Genomic DNA, 20,008 nt, shown 5'->3' on the forward strand with positions numbered 1-20,008 from the left:
TCAGATATACTTAAAGCAAAATAATCTACGATAGTAGTATATACCCGATGATACAATTATTTTTGATTCGACTATGACTTTTTAAGCGTTGTTTTAAGAAATACAAGTCTGTCAACTCTGACTCGCCGTAGATTTTTTTATTGGCTCACTCATTTGCATGCCGGTAGTGCTCTGACTGACCTTTCGTCGGCTTCTCGAACTGAGGTGTTTCAGTAGCTAATCAGGATCAACGTTGCGCTTTGTGGTGAGTGGGAATAGTAATGTCTGATAACGGTTGGCTATACTGATGAATGTTTGTTGGCTAGCACCATGATGGTTACTGTGTACAATGTTGCCATGCTGGTAGCCTAACTAGCCATAGCTGTGAGGGAACTGGTGAGTAACGTTAGCTGGTAAACTAGCTTGCCTAGCTACAGGTGGTAGTCCAAGATGGGAATATGTCTCGTGGCTAACTAAAATGACCTAGCAAACGTTAACTATGCGTTTTCCATTTTTATAGCCAAAATGACCGAGGTTCAATGTGACTGAAAAGGTCAAATGAAGATCATGTATCGTCGAACGATCACGTTTCCTGGGATTGCTGTGGCGACGGTTGTTGGGGTTGTAGGTGGGGTTTATATTTACAAACCCATGTTCAGACCGCCCAACAAGAATGTGACCCACTCTGCTATGAACCAAGACGAAGAAAGTGTGGACCAGAGCGGGGATAATAAAACCAAACAAGTAACGTCGGATTAATCAACATCTCAATGGACTGCAAATTGTTCCTCAACGGACAACACTTGATAATATCTTTCTTGGCCTGAGAGTTGGCAAACTATGGCAGTCCTGATTGAAGAGCCATATAGTCGACTCAGTTTGACACTCTCAATTTGAAAATTACGCTTGAAATTGCGTGACTCCGTGGTCTCCAACCCTGGTCCTGGAGAGCTACAGTATCTGCTGGTTTTTGTTGTTACTCTGCACTTAATTAATCAATTAGAGCAGTTGATTACAGTTAACTCGCCTCACCTAGTTACCTGGCTGTCAACAGGGTGCTGATTTTAAGGTGAAAACAAAAACCAGCACACCCAGTAGCTCTCCAAGACCACTGATGTAACTGATTTTAACAAGCTCTGACTATTTTTTTAATTAGGTGCTTTTCTGTAAATTGATTATTTACCTTAAACTACATTATGCCATAAATAGCTTTACAATGGCATGAAGAATAAAATGATTAATAATGTGCTTACTGCATCGTCTTGCAAACGATTACACCAGAAGAGGTAACAAAAGACTTAGGTTAACTAATAGGCTAATAAAGCACCTAATTAAGAAAAATGAACAGCTTGTTAAAATATTTGGGTTGCAATTGTGATTGGAACGAAAACCAGCATACACGTGTACTGCAGGACGAACCGCTGCACTAGATCAACAATGTATGATGGAAATGAGGTTTGCCGAAGTGTTTTACAAAACCATGTCATGTATTGTATAGTTCCACTGGATGGCACTATCGTCAATGCGTACTTCTATGGTTCACTCAGTTTCTGGTGACCATAACCTACCTGCTGTAAATTAGGTGTATTTTGGTATTAAAGATTTGCAGTTGTCATTATGACTATTGTCATTTGAATGAACGTATTACATATTTGTTAAATATAATTAATATTGTGGTTTGAATGCAAAGTTTGCACTTCCTAAATACTGTCACTGCATTGATGATTTTCACTTATTCGCTGTATGTTCTAAAAAGAATAATAATGCTATTTCTACATTCACAAAAAGGTAAACAGTCACAAGTACAGCAGCGTTGTGAAGTTGCAACCATGCAACAAACGGCGATGCGGGCAGTCTTGGCTCCCACTGTCCACATCCTGGGTTATTATGCAGAAGGAGGGGACTCCGTTGAAGGACTCTAAACGGGAAGTGATGTTCGATAGAAACGAGTGCAACTGTAGCTGCATGGCATAAAAAGTACTGTATTGTAGCCATCAAAGCCAACCCATCAGGAAGCCAATCAACTGGTAGCCGAAAGCGACCTATATTTTAAAAGCAAAGGATCGGCAAAACTTAACCGTTGGTGGTAAGTCTTCACTTTGTGTTTCCTGGATGTGCTAATTTACGTAGCCATAGACTGAAGTTCGCTGAACTTCTTGTGCCACTTGGTGAACGAACAAGTTCCTAATCTGCGATCGCCAGTCATCTCTGAAACCTGCATGCTTTTCAAATATAGGAAGTGAGTTGTATTAGTTTCTATTATGTTAACCAACTACGTCTGCGTCGCACCGAGTTGGTTGCGGACTGTCAGTAACTAGTTTAATTGGTTATAAATCAAGAATACAATCACCAAGTATGTTCTGGACGGAAATGAACAAAAAAACAACAACAAATTTGTCGTTAAGTTCATTCTCCTTATTTGTCGGCAGCGTTCAATTTAAGGACATCTTGAACGCTGGAAGGTGGGACCGTTTTACTGCTAGCATCCAAGCGGTACTCTCGCAAGAGGTGGAAAATCCAGTTTCAGAAATGAAGTCTTCCACAGCATTTCGTTCCGATCGCTCGGATTTGCCAATTTGCACAATTTTTAAGCCAGGAGGTAAAACTAATTAGTGAAATAAGCTGGATCACTTTATGGGTGGAAAACACACATGACAGCACTTTTAGGGTAGCCTACTTTATGGGCGCTGGACTTTCCACCTTTGTTCTCACGTGAGCCTAAGATCCATCTTACATTTCAGCAGTGTGAGTCTTCCATCATAATCTTGTTTTGTAAACTCCATCAGGCTGTGCCCAGTTACAAGAGTTGATAAATAAATGCAACTGTTTAAACAAGACACATAGAACTGGTTATAGATTTACGCTGTTAAAGTGACGATTATGAGCATTCTCAGTTTCCACTGTTTATCCTCAAATCTGACTAACAGCAGTTTCAGAGTTTTTACTTTTGACATATGAAAATAAAAACACAGACAAACACTCCGAATATTTTTATGTGTAATGGATTATATGGATAATGGTAGGACATCTTTACAGTATACTTTGTATTGCAGAAGCCTAAATAAGTTCCTTGTAATTGTATAAAGTGAAGAGTTGCCTAAAATAGAGTCATAGCATCCTGGGTTCGAGGAACTAAAATATTTCAGCAAAAGAAACATCAATATGACACCCTGTTTTCCAACTGGAGATATTTTTGGTGTTACTGGACTGCATATATTAGCAAAAGAAAAAATAAAATAAAAACAAAACACTTATTTGACAACATAAACCTGTTAAGTAGGACATTCTGTTCATTAGAACATCCATGATTCAGATGTTTTATTTGGAAGTACAAATATGAGGTCCTTTGGCCTTGATTTGGTTCACTGCAGTCCCCCCCCCCTCCCACCAAATCTAACCTGCTATATTAGCTACACAAATTCCACTATACATGTGTTCTTTAGGAGCTGAGATTCCTTCAGCTACCTCATCGACCTTCAGTGTCAATCTTGGGGAGTCTGCTGGCCTGGAGGGGTAAGCTCTTGAGACTATGCTGTGGGTACTGTAACATGAAGTTACCTGTGGGAAACCACTGAAAGCTATGCTTGGAAAGAAAGGTGTCAGATTGGGGTGACTGGGAATAATCTGTTTTGAACCCGATCAATAAATCTTGTGTTTTCATACATGTGACTTGGTTACTCCAGTGAGTTATATTAAATAAGGTTAATCCAGTGAATTTTATTAAATGAGTGATTGCTGTAAAAACTTTCTTTTCTTTTTTTAATGAAAAAAAACAAAAACCTTTTTTAATATTTCAATCTGGAAAGGTAACTTGGGGCAAAATGCATCAGGATTAATCTAATTCATCTAATGTGAAGGAACAGATGATTGATTTGCTACAATTATGCTGTGGTGATTAAGTCTCATGAGGCTGCTGTGCTTCTCGATCCATGTAGCAGTGAGATACTGGAGAATGCTTTTCAAGCAGACTTGTATAGATTTAGCATAGTTCTGGATCTCAGGATACAAGGGTGGAGGACTTTTGTTAAATATTTAGAAAGGGAGGAGGATGGTGGTTTTCTGGAGGGTGAAACTACTCGTTCACACAAGGAATTAATGCTTTTCAAGCAGACTTGTATAGATTTAGCATAGTTCTGGATCTCAGGATACAAGGGTGGAGGACTTTTGTTAAATATTTAGAAAGGGAGGAGGATGGGGGTTTTCTGGAGGGTGAAACTACTCGTTCACACAGGAATTAAGTTGTGTGCTTCAGGGATAATCCTAGGGAATGAACACACAGGATTTTGGGTCATATGATGGGGATCTGTGCTAGGAATGTTTTGAACATGATTTGGACAAGAGCAGTTTTCAAGCTTTGCAAATTGCCATGAGGTTGTGGTTGATGTGCTTATTGTGCAGTACAGTTATGTACAGCCTTATCTTATATTCTCACAAAAAAAGGATGAGGCTAGATGTACATTTGGTTAATTAGCCTTACAGTAGTAATTTTGTAAGAATCTACACTACTGTAGGGCTAATTAACCAAATGTACATCTTTTTTGAGTTTATATTTCATAAAATGTTATGCCCATTAATCCTCTGACTTTTTGATCATTTATTTTATCTGACCAAAGCAGCGATGATTCAGTAGTGTTTCTTGAATTCGTGATGATGAACAGAATTTGATTCCTACATTGGATTAGCCATCAAAATGTTTTGTTTGCATTCACAATGTTTTGACTGCATACAGCAGATACGTTTATTTTTTTTGCTCTATGCACTGGAAATGATGTCCCTGAGTTTACGGGGGCCAGCAACAGAGCACTTCAAAAATTTGCGGTGGGCATGCAGCTCTCCGATAATGAAATGGAACCATAGGCAAAAATATGGTGAAGGCAATTTTCAAAATAATGTTGCTAAATAAAGGGCGTTAGACTTGCGCTATGCTAGAGCACTTGCTGTGAGAAGATAGTCTTTGTTTTTTTCCAGTTGGGTGGGGGGGTTGGGGTGACATTTGTGCAATCTTTAAATTTGGTAAGTGTGCATTCTTTATGCAAGTCTCACTCATGCCGTTGGGTTGTGATTAATTTGGAGCACTGCTGGAGAAAGAGCTTGACCACAAGAAGGCTGAAGAAAGCCCTGGACAGCCCTGCTCCTCCCAGTACGAGAGAAAGTAGCATTCTACTCCTGTACTTCCCTCCTTGCTTTACATCATGCTCATGTTGTGCCGTTGAATAAATGAGTTCCATGGGTGCTTGCTTTAGCTCTGACACAATAAAGGACCAAGTGCTTGAGCAAATCAAATGGTTTCGTGCAATGTGTGCTTTTTTCCCCTCAATCTTTCTGTGTGTTTCGGTTGTGAAGTCCTGCTGCAATGAGCACTGCACACCGTTGCTTAATACTTACCGAGTGTGTCCTCAGTGTCATCATTACTGTTAGAGCTTCCTTCCTAAGGCTCAGCTAACACTGATTTTGAGACTGAGACGGGGCCAAGCTGAAGCACAAACTGCATTTCTTTGGAGGGAAATTGTCTTGAGTGAGGGATTTGGAAATTGTGGAGGGAAAAAACTGATAAAACCCACCAGAAGGGTTGACGGGCAGCTAAGCGAGATGTAGTGTTGCACACAGACGATTGTGCTCTTAAATGTGTGGGCCATTTCCCCCTGGATTTCTATTTGAACATTCTTCCTTGTGAATTCTCTGTGGGTTTCAGAACCTATCAGGGTAATGAGCGAGGGGTTAATGTGATAAGTATCTGCAGAATGCAATCCTCTTTTACTTGACTTGCTGACGTTAATCTGATTCATTGAAAGATGGCTTGCATAGCTTCCTTATCCTGTTAAGAAAAAAAGAAAACCGAGAGGCACACTGTAAGGAAGGAGGGTTAACTTCACATTGCTGCTGTCAAAGTCAAGCATTCAGACATTTGCGGTCTAACAAGTCTTTTTATCTGTAATGTTCTTGTGGTGAAACCACTGTGCTGATATGAACCTGGGTAAAATTCCACATATTCGTATACACTTGTGCTTTCGTGGTCCCCCAAGAGTGCATAGCGTGCCTCTGCTTCCCTAGATTAATTGAGTTGTGTCGGCAGGCAGGTACATGTTTGATATGCAAGTGCAGACAATTCCACATTTTCCAGTGGAAGACTGTTTTTATTTCTTTTCTCTGGTGATAGTGAGGGCCTGTGGTGGAAGCGCAGTGCAGTCACAGTTGCACACTGAGTATCTCAAAAGTTATATTTACAGATTTGTTTAGAACAGCACTTCATGTGTATTTTACTAGTTATGGATGTGATGCTTTAATTTGTGGAAGAACCTATGCACTTGTAAATCGCTTTGGATTAAAAGCGTCTGCCACATGACTAAAATGTAATGTAAATGTAATTTTTTTAATGTATTATTTATCTGACTTTTATCCAAAGCAACTTATAGTTGATTAAACTAAGCAAGGGGCAAAGGAACAAACAGCTGTGTGGTTACACTGAGGCTTGAACCACCAACCTTCTGGACAGTAGGCTACAGGCTGCCCCCTCAGCTATGTAGGGCACAGAATGGGATTTTAGCGCTGTGGTGACCGTAAAAGAATGTTGGACTTGTCTGAATGCTTCCGCACAGGGCAGTCATATGATGGATTTCATGCTGTCTGTCTGGGAATCACTTTGTTTATTTCCTGCATTAAAATTTGATAGGCATCACTGTTAACTTGGATAAACAACTTGGATGGCCTGGACTCCATCTCCCACAATCAGAGGTGGATGGATGGATAGACGTGTGCGCATACATGCAAGGCGGCTGGCTTGCATTTGAGATAATTATCTGGGCTGATCCCAGTACACATGATTCATTGTCCCCTTCCAACTAGATTTTTGTCACACACCTGTTCATTTCTTTCTGTATATGTGCACTTCATTTGAACCAGCTTAGGCTTTGTAAAAAGTGAATGTGTGCCTCTGAAATCAGGAAATATCTGGCAATTATGGGATCAATGAGTTGTTTAATGAAGGTTAATCGGTTTAGGGTATTGAATGTGTCTCTTGAATGCATCTTATTTTCTGGCAGTAGTAAAATAAATAGTGCCTTTATACATTTCCTGTAAGCTTCAGTAGGGAGATCTGGCAACCTATTACCACAGTGTCTATTATTTATTTACATGCTTATTGGGATCCCTTATCATGATGACTTACACAGCTTCAAGTTTTCAAGTACTGTCCATTTACATAGTTGGACAATTTACAGAAGCAATTTAGGTTAATTTGTCTACCTTGCTCAAGGGCGCAATGGACGTTTCCCTCCTGGGATTTAGCCTGGGATCTTTGACAAGACCAGTTCCTTATACTGCATGGCTGCCATTATGGTTGCAGTTATTGAGAAGAGAGCTAAAGATTGATTTCACTGTTGGCCAGAGTGCTATCTGCATAAACAAGGATCCTTTCAGAGTGTAGTCTTGTTGTAAAAGAGAAGTAGTTCGTAGGGATTGTTTCTTGCCTGCAGCAGAATGCACAACCCCCAAAGCCTTCTTCGCAGTACTGTACACTCTAAACTACAATAAGCATTGGGTACAGTTTATTGGTAGGAAAAGGAAAGCGTTGCTAGGCTGAATGGCCTGTTCTCACCATTACAGTTATGTTATATGCATATGCATATAATTTATTGTCTGTCCTGTTCAGCCTTTCTTATTACCTGAATGCTTTTTATATGAGCAGTAATAGTGCAATGCTGCCTTGTTATGCTTTTCAGGTCAGAAATACGTTCTCACAATGTCTGATGGGGAATATGATTACCTCATAAAGCTCCTGGCTCTTGGGGACTCTGGAGTGGGCAAGACCAGCTTCCTTTATCAGTATACAGATGGCAAGTTCAACTCCAAATTCATCACAACAGTTGGAATAGACTTCAGAGAGAAAAGAGTGGTAAGTGCTTTTAAATTTTTTTTTTAATATTGCAATTCTCATTATAAAGAGCAGTGATCAATTAAAAATGAAATCAAATCAATATTTGTTGTGACCAACCAATGTCAGTTTTTAAGTAACATATTAGTTTATATGTTACTTTATTTAACGATATGCCTAAATAAAGTAGCCTTTTAACGTAATTTGTTTCATTGGCCTGAAAACCACCCATTTACCCAATTGCTTTACTCTTTCCTGTAATGTCATCAGTCATGCCATCAGACCTTGAATTCAATTTGTCTCCCAATTCCTTCTGCCACCTGTAATCATTATTAAATATGCATCTTGTCCAGGAATGAAGTAACTAGACTGTGAAATTATCACTCCTTCCATTCCACAGTGAAAAATATATTGCAATGACTGTGGAATAACTGCATCAAAACCTATGCATAGTCAAGCAGTGATATAAATATTTATAAATATGCTGTGATGAAAGTTTAATAAACGGATTAAAAAAATGTAAATAGGGGGAAACACAACATTGAAGATATAACTTGGGGTCTAGTACTTTTGTATTTATAAATAATGTTTTAATGATGCTCTTAAATCGCATTAGTTATTGTTTGTATTGGTAGTGGAAGTATAAAACTGTAAGTTTTGAAGACCTAAGGACAGTCTGTCATGCTGAAATTGTAGATTGAATGTTCATTTTACTGCAGAATTAAAGCTCGGAGTTATTTGGTGAGGGAAATGCTCACAAGTTTTATTGGCTTGTCTGTGTTGGAAAAGGCTCTAGGTATGGAATGGCCTCTCAGCAACTCCCAGTGCAGACCAGTGTGACTAATGCACTATTGAGCTTAGCAAAACGCCTGGAAAACAAATACTGATACAGCACTTCGTCAAATATGAGCATCTTTTATAACTGTTTGCTTAGGTGCATCATATCATGATAAATGATTATTTTGAGCCCAAAAGGCAAACAGTAGAAACCTATTTCACATTGTGTTAAATTGGGTTGTCCATTACTGGAGAATACTGGGCTGGTTTTATGCAGTATCCCTATGGAAGCTGATCATCTTGTGTTCATAAAGTTTGGCTTGTTTGTGTGTTGTGCTGAAGATGTACAAATCCAGCAGTCCGGATGGGAATTCCGCAAAAGGACGGAAGATTCACCTCCAGCTGTGGGACACAGCAGGGCAGGAGAGGTGAGAAGGAGAACTTACCCTGCTGAGATCTCCTAGATGACCTTTAGCTTATTGTTACTAAACAATAAAAATGAAAAATCAACCTCAATCAAATGAACTATCTTGGGCAAAACCACACAATACAAGAAAACGCTACGATTCCCTGACCCGGTATGGTCATTTAACAGTGGGACCTGCATTTATCACATTGTCAGATGCTCTTCTCCAAATCCAATTTTCAAACCAAGTTTTATGACAAACAAAACACCATGTGACATTAATACTGGCAACAGAACAGAGTAGACAATAACGCTAAAGATATTTGGTGCAAAGCTGATTGCAATCAGGCACTACACAAATGAATGAAATTAGATATTAAGAGCACAAATCATTGTGCCCCATACTTGATACAGAAGTATTTCTTGGCTCAACTACTTTCGGAGTAAAGAATGAACAGGAATTTTTCATTCTGGGTTTCAGGTTTCGGAGTTTGACGACTGCCTTCTTTCGAGACGCCATGGGTTTCCTCCTCCTGTTCGACCTCACGAATGAACAGACTTTCCTCAATGTCAGAAACTGGATGAGTGAGTCCTTACACGTCAACATCCGAAAAAGAAACGCACACAGAACTACAATTTCATAACCATTTAGAGGAACTCACTCTGTGCAAGTCCTGCTTTTTATATTTACCATCTGTTTAACACATAGCTGGAGGGTGTTTTCTGCTTATCTGACGGAGAGGCAGAGTCATTTATCTTGTTCTTATTTACAGGTCAGTTACAGATGCATGCCTACTGTGAAAGCCCAGATATTGTGTTGTGTGGTAACAAGTCTGACCTGGAAGGCCAAAGGGAGGTGAAGGAAGAGGAAGCGCTGGAACTAGCAGAGAAATTTGGGTAGGTGTCCATGCAGTAGTTCCTCTGGGAGACATTTGTTTAGAGGGCAGGAGCTGAGGAGTGTTTGCCCAGGTTGATGTGGAAAAAGCCCATGTCGCACGCAGAGAGCTTGAATCACCAACTTCTTTAAAAGCAAACATTTGCCAACCTAATGCAAAGTGCCCTGCCCTATTGGCTATATGTCACAGATCCTCACATTTTACATTTACATTTTAGTAATTTGGCAGACGCTTTTAATCCAAAGCGACTTACAAGTGCATAGGTTCTTCCACAAGTTAAAGCATCACATCCATAACTAGTAAAATACACATGAAGCGCTGTTCTAAACAAAAATACAGTTGTCGTAAGTGCAAATAGTCAGGAGGGAGGACTAATTGAAAAGGTGTGTTTTTAGTCTGCGTCGAAATAGGGGGAGGGATCCTGCTGTCCTGACAGTGGTAGGCAAGTCATTCCACCACTGAGGAACCAGAACAGAAAACAGGCGTGAACATGCAGCTCGACCGCTAGGTGAGGGAACCATAAGGCAACCAGAGCTGGTAGTGGTCTAGCTGGGGAGTAGGGAGTGATTAAGGATTGTATGTAAGGTGGGGCAGTCCCCTTAGCAGCCTGAAATGCCAACACTAGGGCCTTGAAGCGGATGCGTGCGGCAATAGGAAGCCAGTGGAGGCCAATGAGGAGTGGGGTGACATGAGCCAACCTGGGCTGATCAGGCAGGCTGCAGCATTCTGGACCAGCTGGAGGGGCTTGATGGCACACGCTGGGAGACCGGCTAGGAGGGAGTTGCAGTAATCCGGGTGGGAAATTACGAGCGCCTCGACTAGGAGCTGGGTGGCTTTCTCCGTCAGTAGATGACAGATACGGTGTATATTATACAGAAAGAACCTGCTGGTTCTGGCAGTGGAGGATACTTGTGGAGCGAGGGTGAGGTGGTTATCAAGAGTCACCCCAAGATTATTGGGCGTATGGGAGGAGGATACTACAGAGTCCTCAACAATCAGTGAGAAGTTGATTGTCGGAGACTTAGCAGGGATGTAGAGAGGCTCAGTCTTGGTAAGGTTAAGCTTCAGGTGGTGGGAAGTCATCCACGCAGAGATATCTGCCAAGCAGGCAGAGATCTGTGTGGTGACCTGGGTATTGGGGGGGAAGGGAAGAAAGAGTTGAGTGTCATCGGCGTAAGAATGGTAAGAAAAGCCATGGGAAGAGATAACAGAACCAAGAGACATGGTGTATAGAGAGAAGATGAGAGGAGAGAAGAACTGAGCCCTGTGGGACTCCAGTTTGTAGGGGGTGAGGGTCAGGTAGGAACGACCAGATAGGTAGGAGGAAAACCATCCGAGTGCAGATCCTGTTACACCCATCCCAGACAGCGATGAGAGCAGAATCTCATGGTTGACTGTATCGAAGGCGGCCGACAGGTCAAGGAAGATGAGGACAGAGGAGAGGGATCTGGCTTCAGCAGGGTGGAGTGCCTCAGTGACCGCGAGCAGGGCGGTCTCAGTGGAGTGGCCACTCCTGAAGCCTGACTGGTTGGGATCGTGGAGATTGTTCTGGAGAAGATAAGTGGACAGTTGGGAGCAGACCGCCCGTTCCAGAGTTTTAGCGAGAAAGGGAAGAAGAGAGACAAGCTGGTAGTTGTAGAGGGGTTTTTTGAGCAGGGGAGTGACTCTGGCCCTCTTCAGGGAAGAGGGCATGTTGCCGGAAGAGAGGGAGGTGTTGATTAGAGTGGAGAGAAAAGGGGGAATGTCACAAAAAGGTGTACATAGAAGTAAATTCAAAACACAGGTTTCATGGACATGAAAGTAATGCTGAGAGATACTGTATACATTTAAATCAGAATTACATGCTAGTACTTTGTAAGGCTGCTGAGTATTCAATCAAATATTCTCTTTAAATCAACAACCAAATAGATTATTTTCAGAGCCAGTTACTAGCTAGCTCTGCCTATCTTGCTAACTGCCTATGATAGCTTTCCATCTAATTAATGTAGTGGTGGGCAGTGAAAGAGAATGAACAGACAAGATGTCTCATGCCAGGATGTGCTAGCTGTAGATAGCTGCAAATCTGTAGGTAACATTACATTAATGTATATGCTTTAGAGGACTTCATAACATAGCTAGCTAGCTAGAAGTTGCCATTGTAGTCAAATTTTCCTATTTAATGTCACATAGCTAGCTAGCTAGTGGAATTAGCTAGTAATGTTAACGATAATTTACCACCAAGCCGATATAGACTAGCTAGCTAAGCATAGAAGCATAGAGCTAGCTAGCTTTCACAACAAGACACATCTATAGACATTCGATGGCTAGAATAGCTACAGAGATGTACCAGAGATGTTGTTTTTTGTGGTGTAAAGTACAGTACTGTGCAAAAGTTTTAGGCATGTGTGAAAAAATGCTGTAAAGTAAGAATGCTTTCAAAAATAGAAATCAATATTTGGTGTGACCACCCTTTGCCTTCAAACCAGCATCAATTCTTCTAGGTACACTTGCACAAAGTCAGGGATTTTGTAGGCATATAGTCAGGTGTGTGATTAACCAATTATACCAAACAGGAACTAATGATCATCAATTAAATATGTAGGTTGAAACACAATCATTAACTGAAACAGAAACAGCTGTGTAGAAGGGTTAAAACTGGGTGGGGAACAGCCAAACTCTGCTTCCAAGGTGAGGTTGCTGAAGACAGTTTAATGTCAGAAGTCATACACCATGGCAAGACTGAGCACAGCAACAAGACACAAGGTAGCTATACTGCATCAGCAAGGTCTCTCCCAGGCAGAAATTTCAAGTCAGACAGGGGTTTCCAGATGTGCTGTCCAAGCTCTGTGAAAAGCACAAAGAAACGGGCACCGTTGAGGACCGTAGACACAGTGGTCGGCTATGGAAACATGGAAGCAGTAGATGAAAAGACACGTCATGCTTACTTCCCTTCGCAATCGGAAGATGTCCAGCAGTGCCATCAGCTCAGAATTGGCAGAAACCAGTGGGACCCAGGTACACCCATCTGCTGTGCATTGAAGTCCGGACAGAAGTGGTATTCATGGAAGAATTGCGGCCAAAAAGGAATACCTCCGACGTGGAAACAAGGCCAAGTGACTCAACTATGCTCGAAAACACACAAACTGGGATGCAAAAAAATGGCAGCAAGTTCTCTGGACTGATGAGTCAAAATGTGAAATATTTGGCTGTACCAGAAGGCAGTTTGTTTGTCGAAGGGCTGGAGAGCAGTACAAAAATGAGTGTCTGCAGGCAACAATGAAGCATGGTGGAGGTTCCTTGCAAGTTTGGGACTGCATTTCTGCAAATGGAATTGGGGATTTGGTCAGAATTAATGGTCTCTCGTTGCAGTTGCACAGTTGGGGGACTGGGGTTCGATTCCTGGTCCTGCCAGAAGCCAAGTTTGGCCGGCTCTCATGGAGCAGCATAATTGGCTCGCTGCTCCAGAGGGATGGACTTGGCAGGGTTAGCACAAAAAGCACCTTGGGCGCCTTGGAATCACGGTCACGAGCATGAGACGAGATGGCTTGAAGAAGGCATGTTGCACTCCTTCGGGTCGCTGAGGGACGGGGTGAGGGCAGTGTATCTAACACTAACTCTAATTGGATTAGATGGGGTACAACTAGCTACCAAATTGGTAGGAAAAAATGAAAAATCTGAAATAAAAAATATATATAAAGAACTAATGGTCTCCTCAATGCCGAGAAGTACAGGCAAATATCCATCATGCAATACCATCAGGAAGAGGGACAAGGACCCCAAACATACAGCCAATTAAGAACTATCTTCAGCGTAAAGAAGAACAAGGAGTCCTGGAAGTGATGGTATGGCCCCCACAGAGCCCTGATCTCAACATCATTGAGTCTGTCTGGGATTACACGAAGAGACTGCCTAAATTCACAGAAGAAATGTGGCTAATTCTCCAAGATGTTTGGAACAACCTACCCGCCAAGTTCCTTCAAAAAATGTGTGCAAGTATACCTAGAAGAATTTATGCTGTTTTGAAGGCAAAGGGTGGTCACACCAAATATTGATTTGATTTAGATTTTTTCTTCTGTTCATTCACTTCTTCTGTTCATTTTGTTAATTGATAAAACATTTATATTTTTGAAAGCATTCTTATTTTACAACACCTGCCTAAAACTTTTGCACAGTACTGTATGTTACCCATTGATCTAGTGTCAGACATAATGTTCCTTAGTTATTTTGGGAAATCAGATCCTAGTGCAGCAGGGCAACTTAAGCCTGGAGTATAGATAGATAGACTATAGCTAGGTAAGTAACACATTAGTTGGGGTAACACATATATATCTATTTAAGTTGACTCGCGTAATTATAGCTTTGAACCGTATCGCAAGCTTCGAGTAACTAGCATTAGCCGGAAAATGTATACTCCTGAACTCCACTACCACCCTTCTCCACTCCGTGCCCGAAGTGTAGGAAAAAAACGGTTAGAACTCCGCCCTCCTCCACTCCCCCAGCGTAGCGTCCAACGATGTATATGTTTCAGCGGAAGTCTTTCCACATTTCTGGGTGACTTCATCATGCTCCCCACATAGGCTACTATGAAAACCAAACCCACAAAATCTGACACTGTTACACGGATACACTAGGGGGCCTTCCCTCACCTGTTACAGAATATGTACTTTATATGATCCCTGTCTATGACTTATATCACCCTGTAGGTTTGTCGGCCTATAAGAATTTAAAAAAAAAATGCTAATAGCTATGCACGTCCGCTCCTCGGTTCCGCCTCCACCCTCTTGGCGGCCAAAAATGACGAGGATGTTTCATGCTACTAAAGTTGCAAAGCGTCCTCCTTCCCCGTGAGGTTTTGCGCACCTCCGACGAGGATCAATACCTCTCGGTAGCATATATGCGTTGCCAGTTCAGTATGAAGACAATATATCAGCTGAGTTCCCAGCCCAAATAGGCCTAATGTCGCACATAAACTAATTGAATTCAACTAATTGAACGGTGCTCAATCAAATCTAACACAAACTATGTTTGTCAATCACCAGTCCAACTTGCCAAGTGCCCCCGACGTTGCTGCAGCACTAACATGGTTTTTAGCATTGCTTGTTCAGTACATAGTTTAGCAGAATATTGGCGTATGCCTTTTAACAATACCCAATTGGAAAATGATGGGAGACAATGTATACGTGCGACAATACAGACTTTGGAACGCGCCGGGATCAACTTTCGTCCTTGTCAGTTCTGGAGATGGTTTTTGACGGGCCCAGTCAACAGTAGGCTATAGCTACTGATAACCAGCGCACCATCACTGGTTACGGTCAGGTGCTCGCTCGTAAAATACATTATTATACTTCCCTAATATTCCATCTAAAGCTACACTCGTTATTGCAGCATGTTACCGGTTAAGTGTTTAATTGTCAATATGGAATGGGGCCTCATGTCTCAACATTGCGGGGAGGCTCCGCAGAATTGCGCTACTTGACTGTTAAAAAGCAGGGCAGCTACAGTTATTTCAGTATCCAGTAGCCTACGTAACCATGCATGGATGAACCAACCGTTTCCAAACGGCATATTTATTACCAATACATTTGTTGCTGGTGTTAAAGTGGGAAATAATTGTTTTTCAATGCGAACACTCGCGATAACTTGACATATGAAGCGCCGTATAGGATGGGCTACGTTTCGCTAATCTACAGATATGTTTCTGAATTAGCGTATGTGAGATGCAACTGACAATAGCCAAGAACATAAAACTGTTACAGTACACGGTGCTGAGATCGGACACATTGATATTCTGGGATTAGCATATGGAGCTGGTCTAGCTGTTTCAAAACCTAGCTCAAGGTGTTTTTTTTGCAGCAGGGGTTGGTATTCGCTTGCAAATATGGTCAGGGATGGAAAGTTACAAGCGACGAGAAAACAATTATATGGACAGGTCTAGTTTGGTTGTAGCCTATTGAGATAGCAAAGTGTGCCTTTGAGTTACACACAAGCTAAAATGACACGGAAAACACTGCCTGCTATTCACATTCCTGGACGTCAGGAGGCATCAGAGCCGTTAAGTTCTTAGATGGAGTGACGTCACTGCCTGTCTGCCATTTTGGCTCCATATAGCTCTGGCAATGTATGATCGTATGTTCCGTGAGTCGCGTGGCTTGCAGTAGCACCATGCCTTACATAGAGTCACTGGCTAACAAACGAGCTAACTTGTCACCGTTCATTTTTAATGAAACCTCGTTCTCGAGAATATTAATTTCAATAACAACCGTAGCACGTGAAAACCCGGTTTTTGGCATTAGTCCGTTTAAAAGTAGGACGTGTTCTAATTGGGTGAGAAACTGTACAATGCTTTAAAAAGTTAAAAATAAATAAAAACTACCAAACGGATTTTTATTAGATTTTCAAAAAGATTTTTGGTTCCAGAACGGCAAAAGGATGAGACTGGCAATTTTCGTGTTTTGAGTGCAAGTGTGGTTTGGGCAAAATATCTAAATAAATATATGACAGACTAACACAGACTAGCACGGCTAACAGAATATTTATACGTTCGAATGAACATATTGTGTGTACGACATAAAAAGCTGTGTTGTTCAGTGAGATGATGTTCAGTGAGGGATCCTGAGACAGCAATTTATTATTTATAAAATAATATCTTATTAATACGATATAGTGTAGTGAAATGCTTTATAGTTTTAGTGCAAAATGTTTTAATGAAAAGGGGGTGTGCATAGTTAGTATCTACTGTATTTTTGTTATTATAGTTTTATGTTGAATAATTAGGTTGTTATCCCGGTAACACCATTACCCAACAGATTGCCCCCTTGTATCTGACTGTTTATGCCTTGTATTTTGTTAACATCCTTCGTCATTAGTTTTGAATACAAACTGATTTTGGATTGTATTGAGGTGGATTGGCCAGAGGCTTGGAAGCAGTTTGGAAAGTCATTGGTCGAAGTGCAGAAAAACAGAGACACCTACATATATTTAAATAATGCCTGGGTGTTATGTCCAGCTAATGGCCGTGTTTTCAGAGCAACAGCTCCAGTCAGGTGGCTGCTTGCAGTCTATTTGTGTGTTTCTAGTCACAGAGATTTGTCCGCACTATCCTGAATTCTCTAAAGACATTCTGTAGACATGACGGGCTTGCAAAGATGATTAGCCTTGATGATTAGAATGTTAAGAGACGGCAAAAATCCTCAATATCGTTTGTTAAAAATGTCATAACGCCGCATTACGATGCTGTTCCACCCCAACAGAGTTCCATACTTTGAGACGAGCGCTGCCAGCGGACACAACGTGAGCCAGGTTGTGGAGGTTCTGCTGGACCTCATCATGAAGCGGATGGAGCGATGCGTGGACAAGTCCTGGATCCCGGACGGCACGGTGCGGTCCAATGGGCACAGTGGCACGGAGCGAATCACAGAGGAGCAGAACCAGGACCAGGGGAAGTGTGGCTGTTAGAGCCAGGACTGTAGCTCTCCCCTGTTTCTCAATGGGGAAGGGGATGAGGAGCGTTCTTATTTGATTTCGGAAGTAGGGGATTTGGGGCCGATGACCCATTTGCCAAAAGTTGCATGTTTTTTTTTTTTTTTTTTAAAGGCCAAGAAAATTACGATTTGCGTCAAGTAATGTATTCACTTTCCTTGTTACTACACAATATATATTGCCCCAGGGTATTTATCGTCACTTTGTGAAATCTTCTGCTTACTTGATATTACTGTGGCTATCCACTAAGGTTTTACTTGTTCGTGCCAATTAATTCTGTACACACAATTGTAGCATATGGTAAATGACAGGATGCCTATAAAAACTTTCTATTGAAATTTTATGCACAGTTTAGAAAGCAGTACCCCAATGTGGAACACATCTGTGGTTAAGGAGGCAAGTCGTGCACATGACAGTGCTGTTATAGTGTGGCAATTTTGTGCACTGTCCTTATGTCAACAGGTAACCAGAGTAACCTTTATTACATGCTGTGTGCAGTTGGCTTGGCAAAAATGCACATTTATATAAAATGGTAGTGCAGTCTGAACATTTTTATTGCATGAATGCATTGAAATAAAGGAGTCGCTCAATCAGTTGTGAAAATCAGTATCTACAATTTAATGAAGATTGAATTGCTTAGTTTCTGTACTGAATTTCAGCACAATGTTCCAGAATTTTCTACCATGTGCCTAAAATCTACTGTATTGTTTCTAACACTGTATGCAAGGCAAAATATTCTCGATGCCAAATATAACATTGAACTAATATTTTTATCTTGAAAAACATTTAATTATTTATTTGAATAAATACTGTAAAATTAGTTTTCACATCCAGTTCTTACTTAACCCTGCTACAGCTAAAGGCCTGACCCCAACATCAATTTTAAATTTGTGTGACTGCAAATGAAATCCACATGATGAATGCACCAGTATCTGTTATTAAATTGGGCACAAGGCGATAGTTATAGCGATATTTGCACTTGAAGGCCAGAAATATAATAACAATCTTAAATACATTACAACCACACAAGCATCTCTTTGTCTCTATTTATGCATTTTTAATGTATGCATGAATTGTGTTATAGAAATATTTGCTGTGTACTTCTTTTTTTTGTCACATTATCATCACTGTTGCCAGTGACCAAGCAAAGAGAACAAGTAAATCAAGCATTGAACTAAGAAAGGGTTTTTCATAAAAGACACATTGTTATACATTAACTTCGTAAATCACATGTTAATCTTTAGTCGCATCTAGCATAAAAGCCATCTTGATAACTCTTTGTAAGTGTTATTTGTTTTTAGAAATGTATCCATACATGAATCAAGCAGATCAGGTTTAGCATGCTTTAGCAAGTTTAGAAAACTCTCCTTGTCATATCACTGTTTTACACTAGGTGAGGTAATTCACTGTTTTGCGTCAGCACATTTGACACTTTTTTTGATCACATTTGTAATGTTCTTTTTTTCCTCTTCATATGTATGTAGAATTTGCATTCAATGTTCAGAATATAAAGACAGTTTGTGCCAAATGAAATATATTGCATAATGATATTATATTATATATATTTTAATTTCCTATTGTACAGGCATATTTCATGGGCCACTCCACCACTCAACAGATGGGTTACTATACATGGGATATACCCAGGATTTTGTACTACAAATATATTTTTGCATTAAACACTTATTTCCTGAAACTTACTGTAATGACTGTGTCACATTCTCTTGATATTTTTGAATACAATAAAACCTTTACTATATGGCCACTGGATTGTATTTTCCTGGATAATTCCAAAGAAAGGTTATCTTGGGCAACAATTGTTTAAATGGTGAATAAGCTGCAATAAACTGCTCTTTCAAATAAGCTTCCAGAATGTGTTGTATCAACCGTGGATGAACCGTGTTTTAAAAGTTCTGTATCGCATCCATGCCATTTGAAGAGTTGCCTGTAAATATGATGACACATCCATTGCACCTACATAATGTACTTCCTGCAATATAATTCAGAGATTTTTTAAAAAGTGTTGTACTCTGAAACCACATTTGAATGAGTTACCATTTCTAAATCAGTTTCAATGTCCTTGAGTTTGCGAAGAATCATTTAATTGATGAGACGTTTGATTCCTGTTCTGATTTGTTGTTATATGTAGAATGCTAATTTGTGGATTTTAATGAATGGCACAAGTAGGATAAAGTCTTGCCTCAGTTCCATCCTTTTATGTTAGTTTTTCCCCATTATTTTTGAGGTCATGAATTCTTTGCTGACATACCAAATGAATTATTCAAAGAACCCTTGGCCTTTAATTGCTGTGTACTAATGAGTTTGAACGATGTTTGAGATGATCACCGAGCCCCTATCTGGATCTTCTGCTTCTCTGACAATGATAGAGTGAGAGGGGTGGACTGTCTGAAGAAGTATGAAAAGCTTCATGGTGTACTTGTTTAGACACAACCCATCATTGATGCAACAACATATGGATTTTTTATTTATTGTTTTGCACCATTTGCCTGAGGCTATGATAAATCCTTCATCTCCTGTGCCATTGGCTCTGGTCTGGCCAATCTGCGCAATAGCCTACTAAAATTGAAAAAACATCAAAACAACAGAAAATTAACTATCCCT

General features: G+C 40.6%; 2 protein-coding genes across 3 annotated transcripts; both read left to right on the forward strand.

Moving 5' to 3' along the window:
* Positions 1 to 119: 119 nt before the first annotated feature.
* LOC133131131 (uncharacterized) lies at positions 120 to 1,594 on the forward strand. Its single transcript, XM_061246297.1, has 2 exons — positions 120 to 244; positions 500 to 1,594. Exon 2 carries the CDS (start codon positions 538 to 540, stop codon positions 736 to 738), a length of 201 nt encoding a protein of 66 aa, XP_061102281.1. The 5' UTR covers positions 120 to 244; positions 500 to 537; the 3' UTR covers positions 739 to 1,594.
* Positions 1,595 to 1,931: 337 nt separating this feature from the next.
* On the forward strand, positions 1,932 to 19,249 carry rab27a (RAB27A, member RAS oncogene family). 2 transcript variants are annotated; one of them, XM_061246294.1, is made up of 7 exons: positions 2,184 to 2,218; positions 2,409 to 2,578; positions 7,698 to 7,870; positions 8,969 to 9,054; positions 9,514 to 9,617; positions 9,806 to 9,929; positions 17,158 to 19,249. In XM_061246294.1, the coding sequence occupies exons 1-7, from the start codon at positions 2,199 to 2,201 to the stop codon at positions 17,360 to 17,362; spliced, it is 882 nt and encodes a 293-aa protein (XP_061102278.1). In that variant the 5' UTR covers positions 2,184 to 2,198; the 3' UTR covers positions 17,363 to 19,249. The 2 variants fall into 2 exon arrangements, with proteins under 2 accessions (XP_061102279.1, XP_061102278.1); XM_061246295.1 differs by lacking the exons at positions 2,184 to 2,218; positions 2,409 to 2,578 and adding an exon at positions 1,932 to 2,065.
* Positions 19,250 to 20,008: the final 759 nt, after the last annotated feature.

The sequence above is a fragment of the Conger conger genome, chromosome 6 (genome assembly GCF_963514075.1).
Source record: "Conger conger chromosome 6, fConCon1.1, whole genome shotgun sequence".
NCBI lineage: Eukaryota > Metazoa > Chordata > Actinopteri > Anguilliformes > Congridae > Conger > Conger conger.